The sequence below is a fragment of the Anolis carolinensis genome, chromosome 1, assembly GCF_035594765.1.
Source record: "Anolis carolinensis isolate JA03-04 chromosome 1, rAnoCar3.1.pri, whole genome shotgun sequence".
Classification (NCBI taxonomy): Eukaryota; Metazoa; Chordata; class Lepidosauria; order Squamata; family Dactyloidae; genus Anolis; species Anolis carolinensis.
In genome coordinates, this window is record NC_085841.1 from 230,766,124 (window position 1) to 230,780,064 (window position 13,941).

The 13,941-nt window shown below is 37.6% G+C and overlaps 1 protein-coding gene across 5 annotated transcripts in view; it reads left to right on the forward strand.

The window, feature by feature from the left end:
- lrp1b (LDL receptor related protein 1B) overlaps positions 1-13,941 on the forward strand; it is a 1,066,453-nt gene that overhangs the window by 644,259 nt on the left and 408,253 nt on the right. For all 5 annotated transcript variants that reach the window (XM_016994954.2, XM_062970961.1, XM_062971003.1 and 2 more), the window contains one exon: positions 10,676-10,838. In XM_016994954.2, coding sequence (XP_016850443.2) covers positions 10,676-10,838 — 163 coding nt within the window. The remainder of the gene's footprint in view (positions 1-10,675; positions 10,839-13,941) is intronic.

A 13,941-nucleotide genomic window follows, 5' to 3' on the forward strand; every position in this document is an offset into this window, starting at 1 on the left:
AAGATAGCAATCTAATTTATCTGTGTGTGCGTCCAAACACATATCTATCTATTCAGGCTCGGGAAAATAAAAAATCTCCAAAAGAATGGGTAACATAAAAGGAAGTGGTTCAAAGTAAATTTAGCAGGGGCAGGGGCAGAATCCTAATTCATCTGGTGGTGACTAACTAGGAAATAGATTTATAACTTATTGGACATATCTTAGTGAAAATCAGTAAACTAAATTTCATACTAGGGATCAATAAGAAGAAAAGGCCAGTGTGAGTCCTTTATAAATGAAATCTATGGTATGGTGAGGCTTGGAAGATCATACATGGTTCTAGCTGTTGTGTTAGATTCAAAAAGGAGAGAGAGACAAAGCGGTAATGTGATGCAGTAGTTGTCTCAGTGGAAAGCAAAGACAAATCACCTCTGAACAAATCTGGATTACTGGGGCTGGCTGGGGAGTGGACAACCCCACCTCGCAGCAGCTCCACTGGTTGCCAGTCTGTTTCCGGGCACAATTCAAAGTGCTGTCTATGACCTTTGAAGCCCTAGATGATTCAGGTTCAGGCTATTTGGATGACTGCATCCCCTTGTACGAATCTGTCCAGGCCTTAACATCTTCAAGAGAGGCCCTCCTCTTGGTCCCACCTCCATCTCATGCTTGGTTGGTGGGAACAAGAGAGAGGGACTTCTTGATGGCTGCCCTTCAACTCTGGAACTCCCTTCTTCCCAGGGAAGCCAGAATGTCCCCCTCCCTGCTGTCCTTCCGGTGACAAGCTAAAACCTTTTTATTCAGGCAGTCTTTTAAAGAAGAAGGTGTTTAAGATCTAGTCAGGGGATGCTGTGGTTTTTAACTTTGAATATGTTTTTGATAGATTTTAAATGTGATTTTTTTTTAGAGCTGTTTGTATTTAATTCTGTTTTCATGTATGTATATTTGAATATTTAAATTGTATACTAATGCTTTTATGTCAAGCTGCTTTGAGTCCCCTTTGGGGAGATAAAGAGGGGTATACATCATCATCATCATCATCATCATCATCATCATCATGCTAAGAAATCCATTTGATCAGAACTCCTGATGATTGCCATATGACCTGAACTCATACAACAACAACAACAACAACAACAACAACAACAACAACAACAGGGGTCTTGGAAGGAGTTTAAGAAGTAATGAATGATGTAGACAAAAGGATTGCTTCTCCTGTCTTATAGGGTCATTATATAGCTACAGCCAACTTCAAAGCAATATACAATTGGATATCATTTTCAGGGGAACAAGAGCCAGAGAATCCTACTTGCAAAAATTTCTCATAAAGTGACTAATTTGCTCTGCTTAGAGGGACTTCATCAGATGCTGATTTTCCTGTGTTCTACACACTTTGAAGACATTTTATAGACTGAGTCCCATGAAGCTCATCAAATGAATCAAGCATATTTCCTGTCATTTCCTCATGGGACTCAGTTTCTGAAGTGTGTAGAAACTGAGGTTTTTGGAGTAATCAACTCCTGAGCTCCTTATTTGCATAGAAATGACTTAAGGCACTTATTTTAAGATTGTATGGAAACTTTTAGATTTCTCCGTTTTAGAAGGTTTTAGTGATGTTAAAATGGGGGCATTCTTGTAGAGGTCTGTTAATGCTCCTTCAGATGATTTGGGTCCAATCCTTCAGTGGAAGGGTCTTGAGCGCAAACAACCCCATTGAAAGTCGTGTCTTAAGAAAGATACCTTAACTGTGCTTCACTTAAATGACCCTGGGAAAAGTGGTGTCTCAAAAAGGATGCCTGTCTTTAAAAGTTTCATTGAAATTGGTATCACTGAAATGGGAGGAGACATCGCCTGCCAGTGTGATGGGAATTAAGTGGATGATTGAGGTAGAAGTGGGAAGAGGTGATTTTGTGTGATGGGGGTGAGTAAAATCCCCGTATTTTTAAAAGATGAACCCCCATGAAATTCCATGCAATAACCATTTCCCATGCTTCCCCTCCCTTCCCCAAATGGGATGAGTCCTTACATAAGCAATGTAGTTTTTTGGTACTTCGAAGTGACTGACAATTGTTTTCTATATTTTACTGATTGTGGCATTTCAACATGCATTTATTTGGCTACCGTCAATGTGTGAAAACATAGACCCTTGATCCAATTCAGCTGGGATCAGTTCTAGCATGTGTTTCACATTCACATGAGAATATTGTTCTTGAAGTAAATTATAATTTTTATGCTAGGGCTGTGTTTCAAGTGTTAGCCTGAAAACTTTATAAAAATGAGTACGTCAGGTAAAATGAAATATATTTCTACTGACAACCGAGTTGTGAATGTTATTTTCAGTTCCATGTTGAGAGTTCCAGTCATTGGCTTGTCTTCATCCCAACAGGAAAGAGAAAATAAATTTCACAGCTCTCATGCCGATATAGAGCAATTTCACAAGGAATGATATGAAACTTCTTGACTGTTATAAAATCTGAGAGAAAAGAACTGTTTTCAAGTGTTACAACCAACATGAAATAGATTTCCCGTGATAATTGCCATTTAGATTGCTCTTTTGGTCAATCTTTAATGGTTTCTTTGCCCTTGGCAACTGAAACAGTTGGTACAAAGAACAAAGTCTACTTAACTAGTACAGTCCTTTAGAACCTGATTTCCTGTGATGCTTAAAATATGCCAAGTGTGCATTTGTTCGCTTAAAAAGGGTGAGATAACTGCAGCAGTGCAAGCAGTGGAAAATGTTTTTGAGTACCATCTTCTGATGATGGTTTCTTATGTCACTCAAAGATGTTTAATTACTAAGGGTCAGGCCCATAGCCAGGATTTTGATTCGGAGGGGGCTGGGATTTTGGTTCGGGGGGGGGGGGGGTTGAGCATGAGAGACTCTAACCTAGCAAACCTTTTGTATCGTTATCCCAATACCCCCATGCATATGGGATCTATTCAGCATGGTGATCAGTTTAAATAATGAATGTAAGGCCTCCTTGCGGACCATCCTGAGAATTTGGGGGGGGGGGGTGAAGCTCCTCAAGCCCCCCCCCCCCTGCAGCTACATGCCTGCTAAGGGTGCTCTTTTGCTCTTCCAGAAGGTATAGAAGATTCTGATATGGTAGAAACTGGACAACCTGGCAAAGCATAGTATGATATTGCAAAAATTTAAGTATTCGACTTGCTGGGTTTTTTCCTTCTTTACAAAGCTGGAAAACTGGAGAATGGGCTGGGCCAGAGTTAGGAGAGAAGGGCCTCCCTTCTCAAATTTTTGTTGTCTAGTACTCTATTATCTATAGTAATAAGAGGTTTAAACATAGGTTTGATAATGAATTTGATAATGTTAGGAGATGAATATATATCCAACAGCATTAACAATTGAATTCATCAAATTACTGAAATTGTAATTGATTAAGTAATTGTGTCCACCAATTGCACTACTTTTCCATGGAGGTGGCATTACATGCTTCTATGAAGGAAGAGAATATGCTTCTGATAGCAGTGGTACTAGTAGGGTCTCTCATGTTAGACAAACTTTTACTGAAGAATTGGATTAAATGGGCACTAGCAATAGTGGGGGGAGAGGGTTTGAAACTTTTGGAAACAGCTGCAGTTGTGCAACAAAGTAAACCTCCCTTTCAATGTATTCTACTACTAAATCCTACGGCAATCCAATCTAAAATGAAACAAGAGGAGATGTGCCAGGAGATTAAAGTCCCCAGATTCGACCACATTCAAAAAGTTTCTTGAACAAATACAAGTAGTGCTATGGGTAGTAGTGCTCTTTCCCTTCTATGCTGACCAACACAATGTAAGTACACTGAAGGATTCCAAAGAATTCAGTCGATTTACCTCTGAAAAGAAATAGGAAGGGCGTGAGTTTAGGTTAATTGATATTTAGGTCATCATCTAATAGCTGCAGCTTTATCAACCCTCAAGAAATAATAGTGTGGGTAGAAAGCAAAATGCTGAGAAGTTGGATAGGAGGTGATAACATGAGGGCCTCCTCGTCCCTTATCTCTAGTTCAGGCAAGGGCAGTCTTTGGCCTTCCAGGTGTTTTGATCTTCAACTCCCACAATTTTTAACAGCCGGCAGGAGTTGAAGTCCAAAATACCCGGAGGGCCGAAGTTTACCTATGCCTGCTCTAGTTGCTCTTCAGCTATTCTGCTGGATTCAGCTGCCTAGCAACATAGCCATATGGTATATTTCCTTCACACCTAATCCTTCTTCTCACTAGACTTCAATATTTTATAAAATCTGCCAGATGAAGAGTTATTCCCCAACTCTAGCATTTTAAAATTAATTAACTCACTAAAGTATAGGATTAAATCCGATGTTAATCAGAACATGTAGTGAGTTAGGGTATATCATTGAGCTTTGGGGGAGGGAGGGGTTAGTTAATTTATAACTCATGAACTAATTCATTGGCCATGGAACTTTTTCAAAGCTCTGACATTAACGTGTGTGTTAATCTACTCTGCTCACACTATCTTCGCTTCTTATTGGCACTTCTTATTGGCCTTTTTCTCACTATATTTTTTTAATGTAAGAGTCTGATGTATATTTAAATTGTTTTGAAATATATGTGTATGTGTGTATAATACATGCATGGCATCATGAACAGGGGTTTATTTTTAACACACGTGTGTGCATAATGCATGCATAGCATCTTAGAACAAGTGTTTTATTTTTTTAAACATATGTGTGTGTGTGTATAAAAAAAATGAAAAAGCTTGTAAGTTGCTATGATGGATCTAATCTCATTACCTATAGGATGCATCATGACAAATCTGGAGTGGGGCGTGGGAAGTCCATCACCCCATGCCCCGTACCGCCTGGCTTCTCCTTTATTTCACCCCAGAGGGGGAAGCATTCGCCACCCGGCTTACCCCTGCTGTTGATTAAACAATACAAGAAGCCTCTCGTACTGTGGTGGTGGCAGCGTACAATGTTCCTACTTGTGCGCCGGAGCCCCACCAAAAATATTTTGACATGGTAGGACTGGAGCCAGTAGGCTCCATGGTGCAAGTAGACTACAACTGTCATACAATGAGCAATTTAGCCTATCTGATGAGGTCCTTAGTCTCAGTTTTGGTCAAAGGGTAGGCCATCACCACCACCATTATCATCATCCTCATGACCAGAGCAGCAACTATCAGAGGAACTGTAACCATTCCACTCAACTTTATTTTTATTCTTTAAAATTCTTCTCTCAAATCATTTCTCTCCCATGGCTAATAGTGCTTTCAGTTTTCCCCTTCCTAGAACTCCATCCCCATTTACACATTTGGTGGATGCATAAAGATTTCTGTTTTTGAGAGTTTATATATCCCTATCCCTCCTTTCCTCCATCTATCTAGGACAGTAGGTCTCCTAAGCTTGAAAAGCCTGCTGTGAAAAAGCTTTATTTTGCAGGCTGGAAAATAACATTAGATTTATTTTAAAAGGCACAAGAGACAATGCAAGTTGTGCTCATTAGCAATAGCTGGAGGAACCAGCTAGTGTTGTCTTAATCATGTCAGCCAATAAGGGTATTTCACTTCTTCCGGTTTCTGGTCAAACTTTGAAGTACATTTTTATTAAAGCAATTCTTTAGCTGTTGACTAAATAATTGGCGCAAAGATGAAACTTACACTGAAATCTGATTTTTAGATAAATTCCTGCTTTGATCTTTTTTATCACAAAAAGCCAATATTGTGTATTTTTAAAACTCCAGTGAGATACAATAAATTGAACATAAAACTGGTGGAGATGGTACAGCTAATGTAATAAAACATACTGATAGGTAAGCACTAACATACTGCTTGGATACCATTTTCATTTGACATCTCATCTAAGTACATCAAAAGCACCATGGCAACATTATTTATGACTCTGTCAGGTAAAACCTTATTACCCTGCATAGGTAGTCCTCTGTATCCAAGAATTTCACCATCTATGGCTTGAAAGGTGAATTAAACTGCATAGTGAATTAAACTGCAGAGCTGTTGAACTTGCTGACTGAAAGGTCAGTGGTTCAAATCCGGGAAGCAGGGTGAGCTCCTGCTGTTAGTTCCAGCTTCTGCCAACCTAGAAGTTTGAAAGCATGCAAATGTGAGTAGATCAATAGGTACTGCTCTGGTGCAAAGTAACGGCACTTCATGCAGTCATGCCGGCCACATGACCTTGGAAACATCTACAGACAATGCTGGCTCTTCGGCTTAGAAATGGAGATGAGTACCATCCCGCAGAGTTGGACATGACTAGACTTATGTCAGGGGAAAACCTTTACCTTTACCTATGGCTTGAAAATTCTCCCTCCCCCACTCCAAGAAGATTAAAAAACCCAAACCTTATATTTCCATTGTAAAAAAGAGACAATTTTACTATGCTATTTTATATAATGGAAGTTGAGCATCCATGCATTTTGGTATCTTTTGGGGTGGCAGTCCTGAAATCAAAACACAGTAAATCCAAGGGGTGCACCAAATATTCTTGTCTCTAAATGAGTTGTGATGTATGGCAAAAATGCAGTGTGGGCTTTTAGTGATTGGCTGTAAGATATAATTGAGTAGCCAATGGCATAGGTTTTTTTTAAGCATCCCCAAAAGGCTTGTGCATTACAGTCATTTTGCCTGACAATTACAGGGCTTCAATTTTCAAATAAATTTAATGTCTTTTATTTCTTCAGTGAGAGAGAAAAACACTGCAGAGATTAAAAGCCCTGCTCATTAAAAATGTATCTGCTAGTTAAGTAGGTTTTTCATGTACTTGGAAAAGTGTGGAATGTGCTTTTTAAGTGTGGCAAACTTTGGTAATTCATTACAACTTTCCACTCTTGAAAGTAATATGTCATTTATAATTCACAAACAGGATTCCCAATGCAAACGCAACAAAGCAGCCCCAAAACACAAAGTGGATCCGGTCTTTCAACACACATAGTACACAACACATGTTTTATAGCTATCCAATGTAGTAAATAACATGTAACACAATTTTTGATCCTGCGTTATAAATGTCATTTCCTAATTAGTTCTATCATAAAAACATGGCAAAAGTTTATTAAAATGCAAAAACATTGTTTTTGCAGGACATCCTGTAGCAGATTTTGCTATAACTTTTCAATGACTATCTCATGGAGTCTCAACCAATTCAAAGTAGTTTGTGGTAGCCACAAAAACAAAGTTTCTAGAATGCAATAACTACTTCCAAGAAAAGTCCTGCACAATTAAACAGGAAATAATACTTTCAAACCAGGAACAGAAATTGTTTCAAATTTTGTTACATAGTTTTAGTGCTTAATTTCTAAGCTACTAAACTGAAAATACAGTAGAGTCTCACTTATCCAAGCTAAACGGGCCCGCAGAAGCTTGGATAAGTGAATATCTTGGATAATAAGGAGGGATTAAGAAAAAGCCTATTAAACATCAAATTAGGTTATGATTTTACAAATTAAGCACCAAAACATCATGTTATACAACAAATTTGACAGAAAAAGTAGTTCAATACTCAGTAATGGTATGTTGTAATTACTGTATTTGCGAATTTAGCACCAAAATATCACAATATATTAAAAACATTGACTACAAAAATGGCTTGGATAATCCAGAATCTTGGATAAGCGAGGCTTGGATAAGTGAGACTACTGTAATATAATGCCTTATGTAAGGTAAAGGTTTTCCACTGATATTAAGTCCAGTCGTATCCGACTCTGGGGGGGTGGTGTTCATCTCCATTTCTAAGCCGAAGAGCCAGTGTTGTTCATAGACACCTCCAAGGTCATGCTGCTCTATGCAGTCATGCCGGCCACATGGAAACGTCTATGGACAACAACGGCTCTTCGGCTTAGAAATGGAGATGAGCACCACCCCCCAGAGTCGGACTAGATTAGACTTCATGTCAGGGGAAAACTTTAACCTTTACCAATAACTACCAAAAAGGAAGTAATGCCAAATCAGCACTCCCTCTAGTTTTAGTTGATACTGTGACACTACCAACTATTGTAATGGGATGGGTTTCTGGATTTCCAGATTTACTCTGGGTTAAAAAAATCTGCAATGATCTGGACCTTTTAATTAGAGCTGGATCTTTGCAGGCGGGGGTCTGTCCAGCTCTAAATCCCTGGAGATCAATAGTTACCAAAATATTGCTGTAGAGAAAAGGAAAAACCATATATAAATGTATACTCTTTTAATAAGTAGAAAGAAAAGTATCAGAGCAACTTGTTTCATATATGACATTTATCTTTACAAGTTCAATAGAGAATGTAGGTGGGTGTTCTGTAAATCCTAACTGTAATGTCTCATTTGACTTTCAGCAGTATAGGATAGAAGAATTTTTAAATAATTGTTTAAAATGGCAAATCTTCCACTTCACTGTTCAAAACAGGACATAGAGTGAGTAGAACACTGTTCTGTCATGGTGAAGTTTCTTCCATTTGTTGCGGCAACAAAGAGGTGGTCACATTTCATTTTAGAATAGTGGTTCTCAACCCAGCCAGTTTACCAGCTGTTAGGATTTCTGGGAGTCGAAGGCCAAAAATATCTGGGGACCCACAGGTTGAGAACCACTGGAATAGAAGGAGAAGTGACAGCTCTGAGCAGTACATTGTGATGACCTGAATGGAATGTTGCCACTTTTACACTCTTTGTATATTAGATAAAATGCTGGTCAGCTGATCACATATTAGTTGTAGGTGCTAACATTTGTTTTGTCTTCATTCAAAGCTTCTCCAGAAAGTAAATGCAGAAGTGAGGGTTGGACTTGATATCACATATCAGTGTAACCAGACTTTATGTCAGGAAATGTATTTCTGAGGGCATTGTACAAACAGGTATTCAGTGCTTTTTTATAGCCTGAGGAACATTTTGTACCTCCCAGGCTATGAAATGGCTGGTGGGAATGATACTACATGTATCGCCAGCTTCTCAAATTAATTAGCTAGAGCAGGGACTTTTAAACTTTTACAGTTCCAGAGCTCTTTTTGAAATAAATATTTTTCATTGAGCCACAATAAGTGTTTAGATATTACTCTGTATGTGTGTGTGTGTATCAGGCACGGGCTACCATAAACTTAACAATATTTCAGTGGAAGACCCCAGGGGCCATCCAGTCCGACCCCTTTCTGCCATGTAGGAAAGGCACAATCAAAGCACCCCCAGCAGATGACCACCCAGCTTTTCTAATAATAATCATAACATCAGCAACAACAGAAACCCAAGGGGCCATCTAGTTCAATTCCCTTCTGTCATGCAGGAAAAGCACAATCAAGCACCCCCTGAGTTGTGGGAGGGAAAGAGGATTTTGTAAGCAAGTAGATTGAGGGGGAAAGGATCTGAGTGGCAAGGAAGCTCAGGAAAAAAAGGCTTTTGGCAGCAAGGGAGGGAAACTGATAGCAGGAAAGAGGAAGGAAAGTTGGAAGGAGGAAGAGGAAAGCGTGGAGCCCCTCAGTATGATTTGCGGAGCCCTAAGGGCTCTGTGGAGCACACTTTGAGTACCACTGGGCTAGAGGATTTCCTAAAACAACCCTTATCTGTTTTCTGGGACAGCTTTCTTGTACCTGTTGCTCTCCTGAATCTCCACTAGCATTAAATATGATATCAGACTATATTTTGCAATATTTGACTCAACATTTCTTTTATGGAAATAATGGTTTTCTAGCTCATGAAAAATGTGTAGAATACTATATCATTTATACAATCCATTTCATAAGCGGGTTTCAAGCATGGACATTGACACAATACTGCTAGACATTATTGCCCACCACAAATGATTCCTTTTTAAGAGTATGGTCTATGAGTTGAAGCACTGGGAGAGAAAGCTGCATAAATGTAATAGAGTATATACACTGGTATCCCAGTATGCATAGTGGTCCTTGCATTGCAACCCAGGTGCACTGGAGGAAAGAAGTGGGTGAAAAAGGAAGAAAAAGGCATAATGAATCCCTTTGCTGATTAAGCTTTATATTAATAAATAAATGCATAGAGTAAGGCCCTATTCTATTTCCAATTGACATAAGTTTTCTAAGATCTCAGGATGGGCTTCTTTTGCAATGAAAATCCTATGTCCCTTAGCTGGAAATGCTGGCCTTGAAACCAAAAGATTTTGTATGCAAAGCATATGCTTTCCTTCTGAACTATGGCTCTACCCAAAAGAAACGAAAAGCTCAGGATACAGTGATACAAGTTTGATAGTAAAAGGCAAGGGACTGGGGGTTTTTTTGTAAAGGAACTGCTAAAAATGCTATTTTTTATGTAAAAATGTGTTCTCTTTTTTCTTTTATTGCATACTAACGGGGGCGATAGTGCCTTTCTAAAGCTTTCAGATCCGTCATGACTTATTTTATACTTGCGTCTATAATGAAGGTGCAATCTAAAATATTCCTCATGTTGGCTTAAAAAGTGATTTATCTTGAAAAAATGCTTATTAATACAACTATGATTTGTTCACACATTTTGAAATGTTATATTTTAACGTAATTATTGTAATTCTTACTTGAAGAGAAAACATGTACCTGAATTTCCTTTGACATATAACATATTTTTGTTTGGCATGCTATTATGACTAATGTCTTATAAAACTTTAGGCAAAATGTACTGTTCTTATTCCTTGTTCTAAGACAATTCATTAACACCTTGAATTCTTTCAAATGTATAGTACATTTCCTTTTGTATAAAATTTTGTTACTCATACAGAAGTAGCACAACTAATTTAATAATCTTTTCCCTTTGACAGATATACAACAAATGGCAGTTGACTGGTTTACTGGAAATTTTTATTTTCTGGATCGCACAAGTAACACAATCTTCGTATGCAACTATAATGGAACTGTGTGTGTTATCCTCATCGATCTTGACCTCCACAACCCCATGGGAATAGCTGTGGACCCAACTCTGGGGTAAGGCTTTCAGTGGTATAAAACATGTCTTTGATGTTCTTCCAGGACAGGCCTTGTGGTCTCTTCCAACTATATTCTATGATTCTACTTACTGGGATGCAAAAGATTAAGAAAACGAACAGTTCTGATGCTTTGGGGTAGTCTATTTAGTCAAGGTGTGGAATGGTTGACAATTTATAGCACATCAGATTTTAATATTATCTCACTTGGAGTAAATATTCTTGTCTAAATTATTTATTTATTTGTGTGTGTGTTTGAAAACTTGTGTTATATTCATTTAGTGTTGCATGCCACCCAAGGAATTAACAATATAAGTTTCCAAAATTATGTAATAATGTCTTAAGTGGCTAGCCCCCAACATTTATAGGTCTGACTTTTGTGGATTTGACTATTTGTAGAATTTGTTAATTGTTATCTCTAGAAATCTCTAGGTCCTTCAATGCAATTATATGGTCAGCTTCTTGTAGAAGTTGACCATATAATCCTGCTAGAGCCTAGAGAGACCTAGAGAGATATTCTGTTAGACTTTTAAAAAGTTTTTTTTAATTCACAGTTTTTCCACTTTTATGGAGGTCCTACAAACTTATCCTAGTGAATGTAGAAAGCTGACTGTATAATAATAAAGCATACAATGAAACACAAAAAAATGAATGGCTATTCAAACAGGAAGGTTTTTCCCTTGCTCTATAGCATTTTCAGAGAGTTTTGGATGTAGCTTCTGAGCGGAAATAATTTCACAGATTATGTAGCGGTGCCTTTTCCCTTTTCTCTGTATCATGGCTTCTCCCTCATTATAAGAAATTGAATGTGTGTGTTTCTTGTATAATACATTATGCAACAAGATTTGTCGGACTTACTCCAGGCAAAGGATTGTGCATAAAATTGTAGTGTAATTCAGTATAACCTGTTGAATTTGGAAACTCCTTTGATAAGTGGTTAAATACAAATGAACAGTCGACCTTGATAGACTGGCATAAGTTCATTTCCTCTGCCATTTTCAGGCCTATAACTATCAAAAGGCTTTGCATGAGTCCTTTTGTGAACATGTTCACCAAGGTTTTGAAACTGAATTATATAAGCATATTTTGCAATATTCTGAAAGGATATTTATTTAATAAAGAAGTATTAAATAACGCTGTTTCACCATCTGATCAGTTTGATATCTAACCAGTTTTAAAAGTAGATCATCAGTAGCAGCAGCATTAGAGTTGCATGTTACAAAAATAGAAGATCTGTGAATGCCTGGATAGCAAAGTCACAATTTAACCTTGTGTTATGTTGTGTTATGTTCATCCAAAGATAAAAGTCTGTAGTGGGTTTTGGGAAACATCTTAAAATGCCGTAAGACTATCTTCAATGAATAGGAAAATATTTACTGTAGAAACAGCTTGCTAGCCATATGTGGACTTTTGTCACTCTTTATTTAACATCTGATGGAATATTAAGATGAATCATCACAATAGGTTTAATTTTGACAAGAACAGCTTGTATGTAAACTTTGAGGAAAGGAAGCTGTATTCCTGCACAGAGCTGCATTTCTGCTCTCAACAGATGGCAAGCTTGAGTTGATCTGACTGCAGTGATGTTTCAAGAAAATTAAGAGAAGTTGTGTTTAAACTGATTTGTTTAGTAATTCTCTTCACAAAGAAGTGGAAACCATCTATCAGTCTTTCCAAGAATATTTTTTCACATCATCTGTTTTGGTTTCATCTGTGAAATCCAAGTTACAAATTTTGATCTTTCAGTGGATGTTGATGTGTTTTCTTTGATATTTTACAACAACAACAACAACAACAACAACATCTTTATTTATATCCCACTTTTCTCCCATGAAAAGACCCAAAGTGGCTTCCAACATGTTAAAATACAATCGAATACAATATAAAACCAATAGCAATCAAAGACAAATATAAAACATAAAAAACAATCAACAAAACAAACATTTAAAGCAACATAGTCTTGTCAAATCTTAGTTTTGGAATGACAGGCATATATTATTAGAACTTTGGGGTTCAACATTTTCTTTGATGAATATACTAGGGTGAGCTGCACTGTTAGAAAACAATCTAACAAATTGTGAAGGATCAAATGCCGAGCAAAATCCATGTTCTACAATAATATATTGCCTTTGCCACTTCATCAGAATGAGATTTTCTAACAGTCCCTGGCCTCAACTCTCCTTACTTGATAAATAGTACTAAGAGACCCTTCTTTTTCTGGGCACAAAGTACAAACTAAAGCTGTCATCATTATTCTTCATCTTCCTGCATCTTGCAAATTAGTACAACTCGCATTCTGGTGCCAAGGCTTGTTACATCTTATGATACAATAATCATTTTGTCTTTGCTGTGAAGTTTATGGGATGCAAAACAGAATGCACGTGTTTTATAGTAAACATCTGTAAACAAATAAAACGACGAAATGAAATGAAATGAGAAAAATGAATAATTTGTAAGGTAACACCCATACTGAATGCATTGTAAAGTAATACCTTTTTACAGTATAAAAACGTTAGTTATATCACTTCCTGATGGATAGTAAATGGGAAATACTGAAGCATTTGTTGTGCATCCATATCCTGGCAGGCTTCAACCCTGTTAATGCCTCCTGCCACACATAGAACCCCTTTTGTAGCACAGCTGATGTTGCCTTTCCTTTGAAAATTCTAGTCTTCCCGACATGAAATTCAAAGTTCCTTCAAGTGTGTCTCAATGTAAGGGGTCATTGTAACATTTAAGTCACATTGATCCCTATGGTCCAATTATTTCATTAAAGTCCATACCAATCTTTGCATCAAGATACTGCTCATATATTGGAGGTCAAAGGTCTCACAAGGTTGATTATATGTTGTTTAACTTTATAACTACTGTCACATAAGTGAAGGGATTTAATGGAAGAGGCTAGTAAAGAGGAATTAACTTTAATGATGCTAAACCTGAATGATTTAGGCTATATCTATACTACGCTATATCCAAGGATCTCAGATTATCTAGAAGTCTAGACTAATATAATCCAGCCAGCCTTAATTTGGCCATCATTTATACTGGGAAGGAAGGTGGGAAAGAGGTTAGGGTTGTTCTAAGCACCTCATCAGATTACAAAT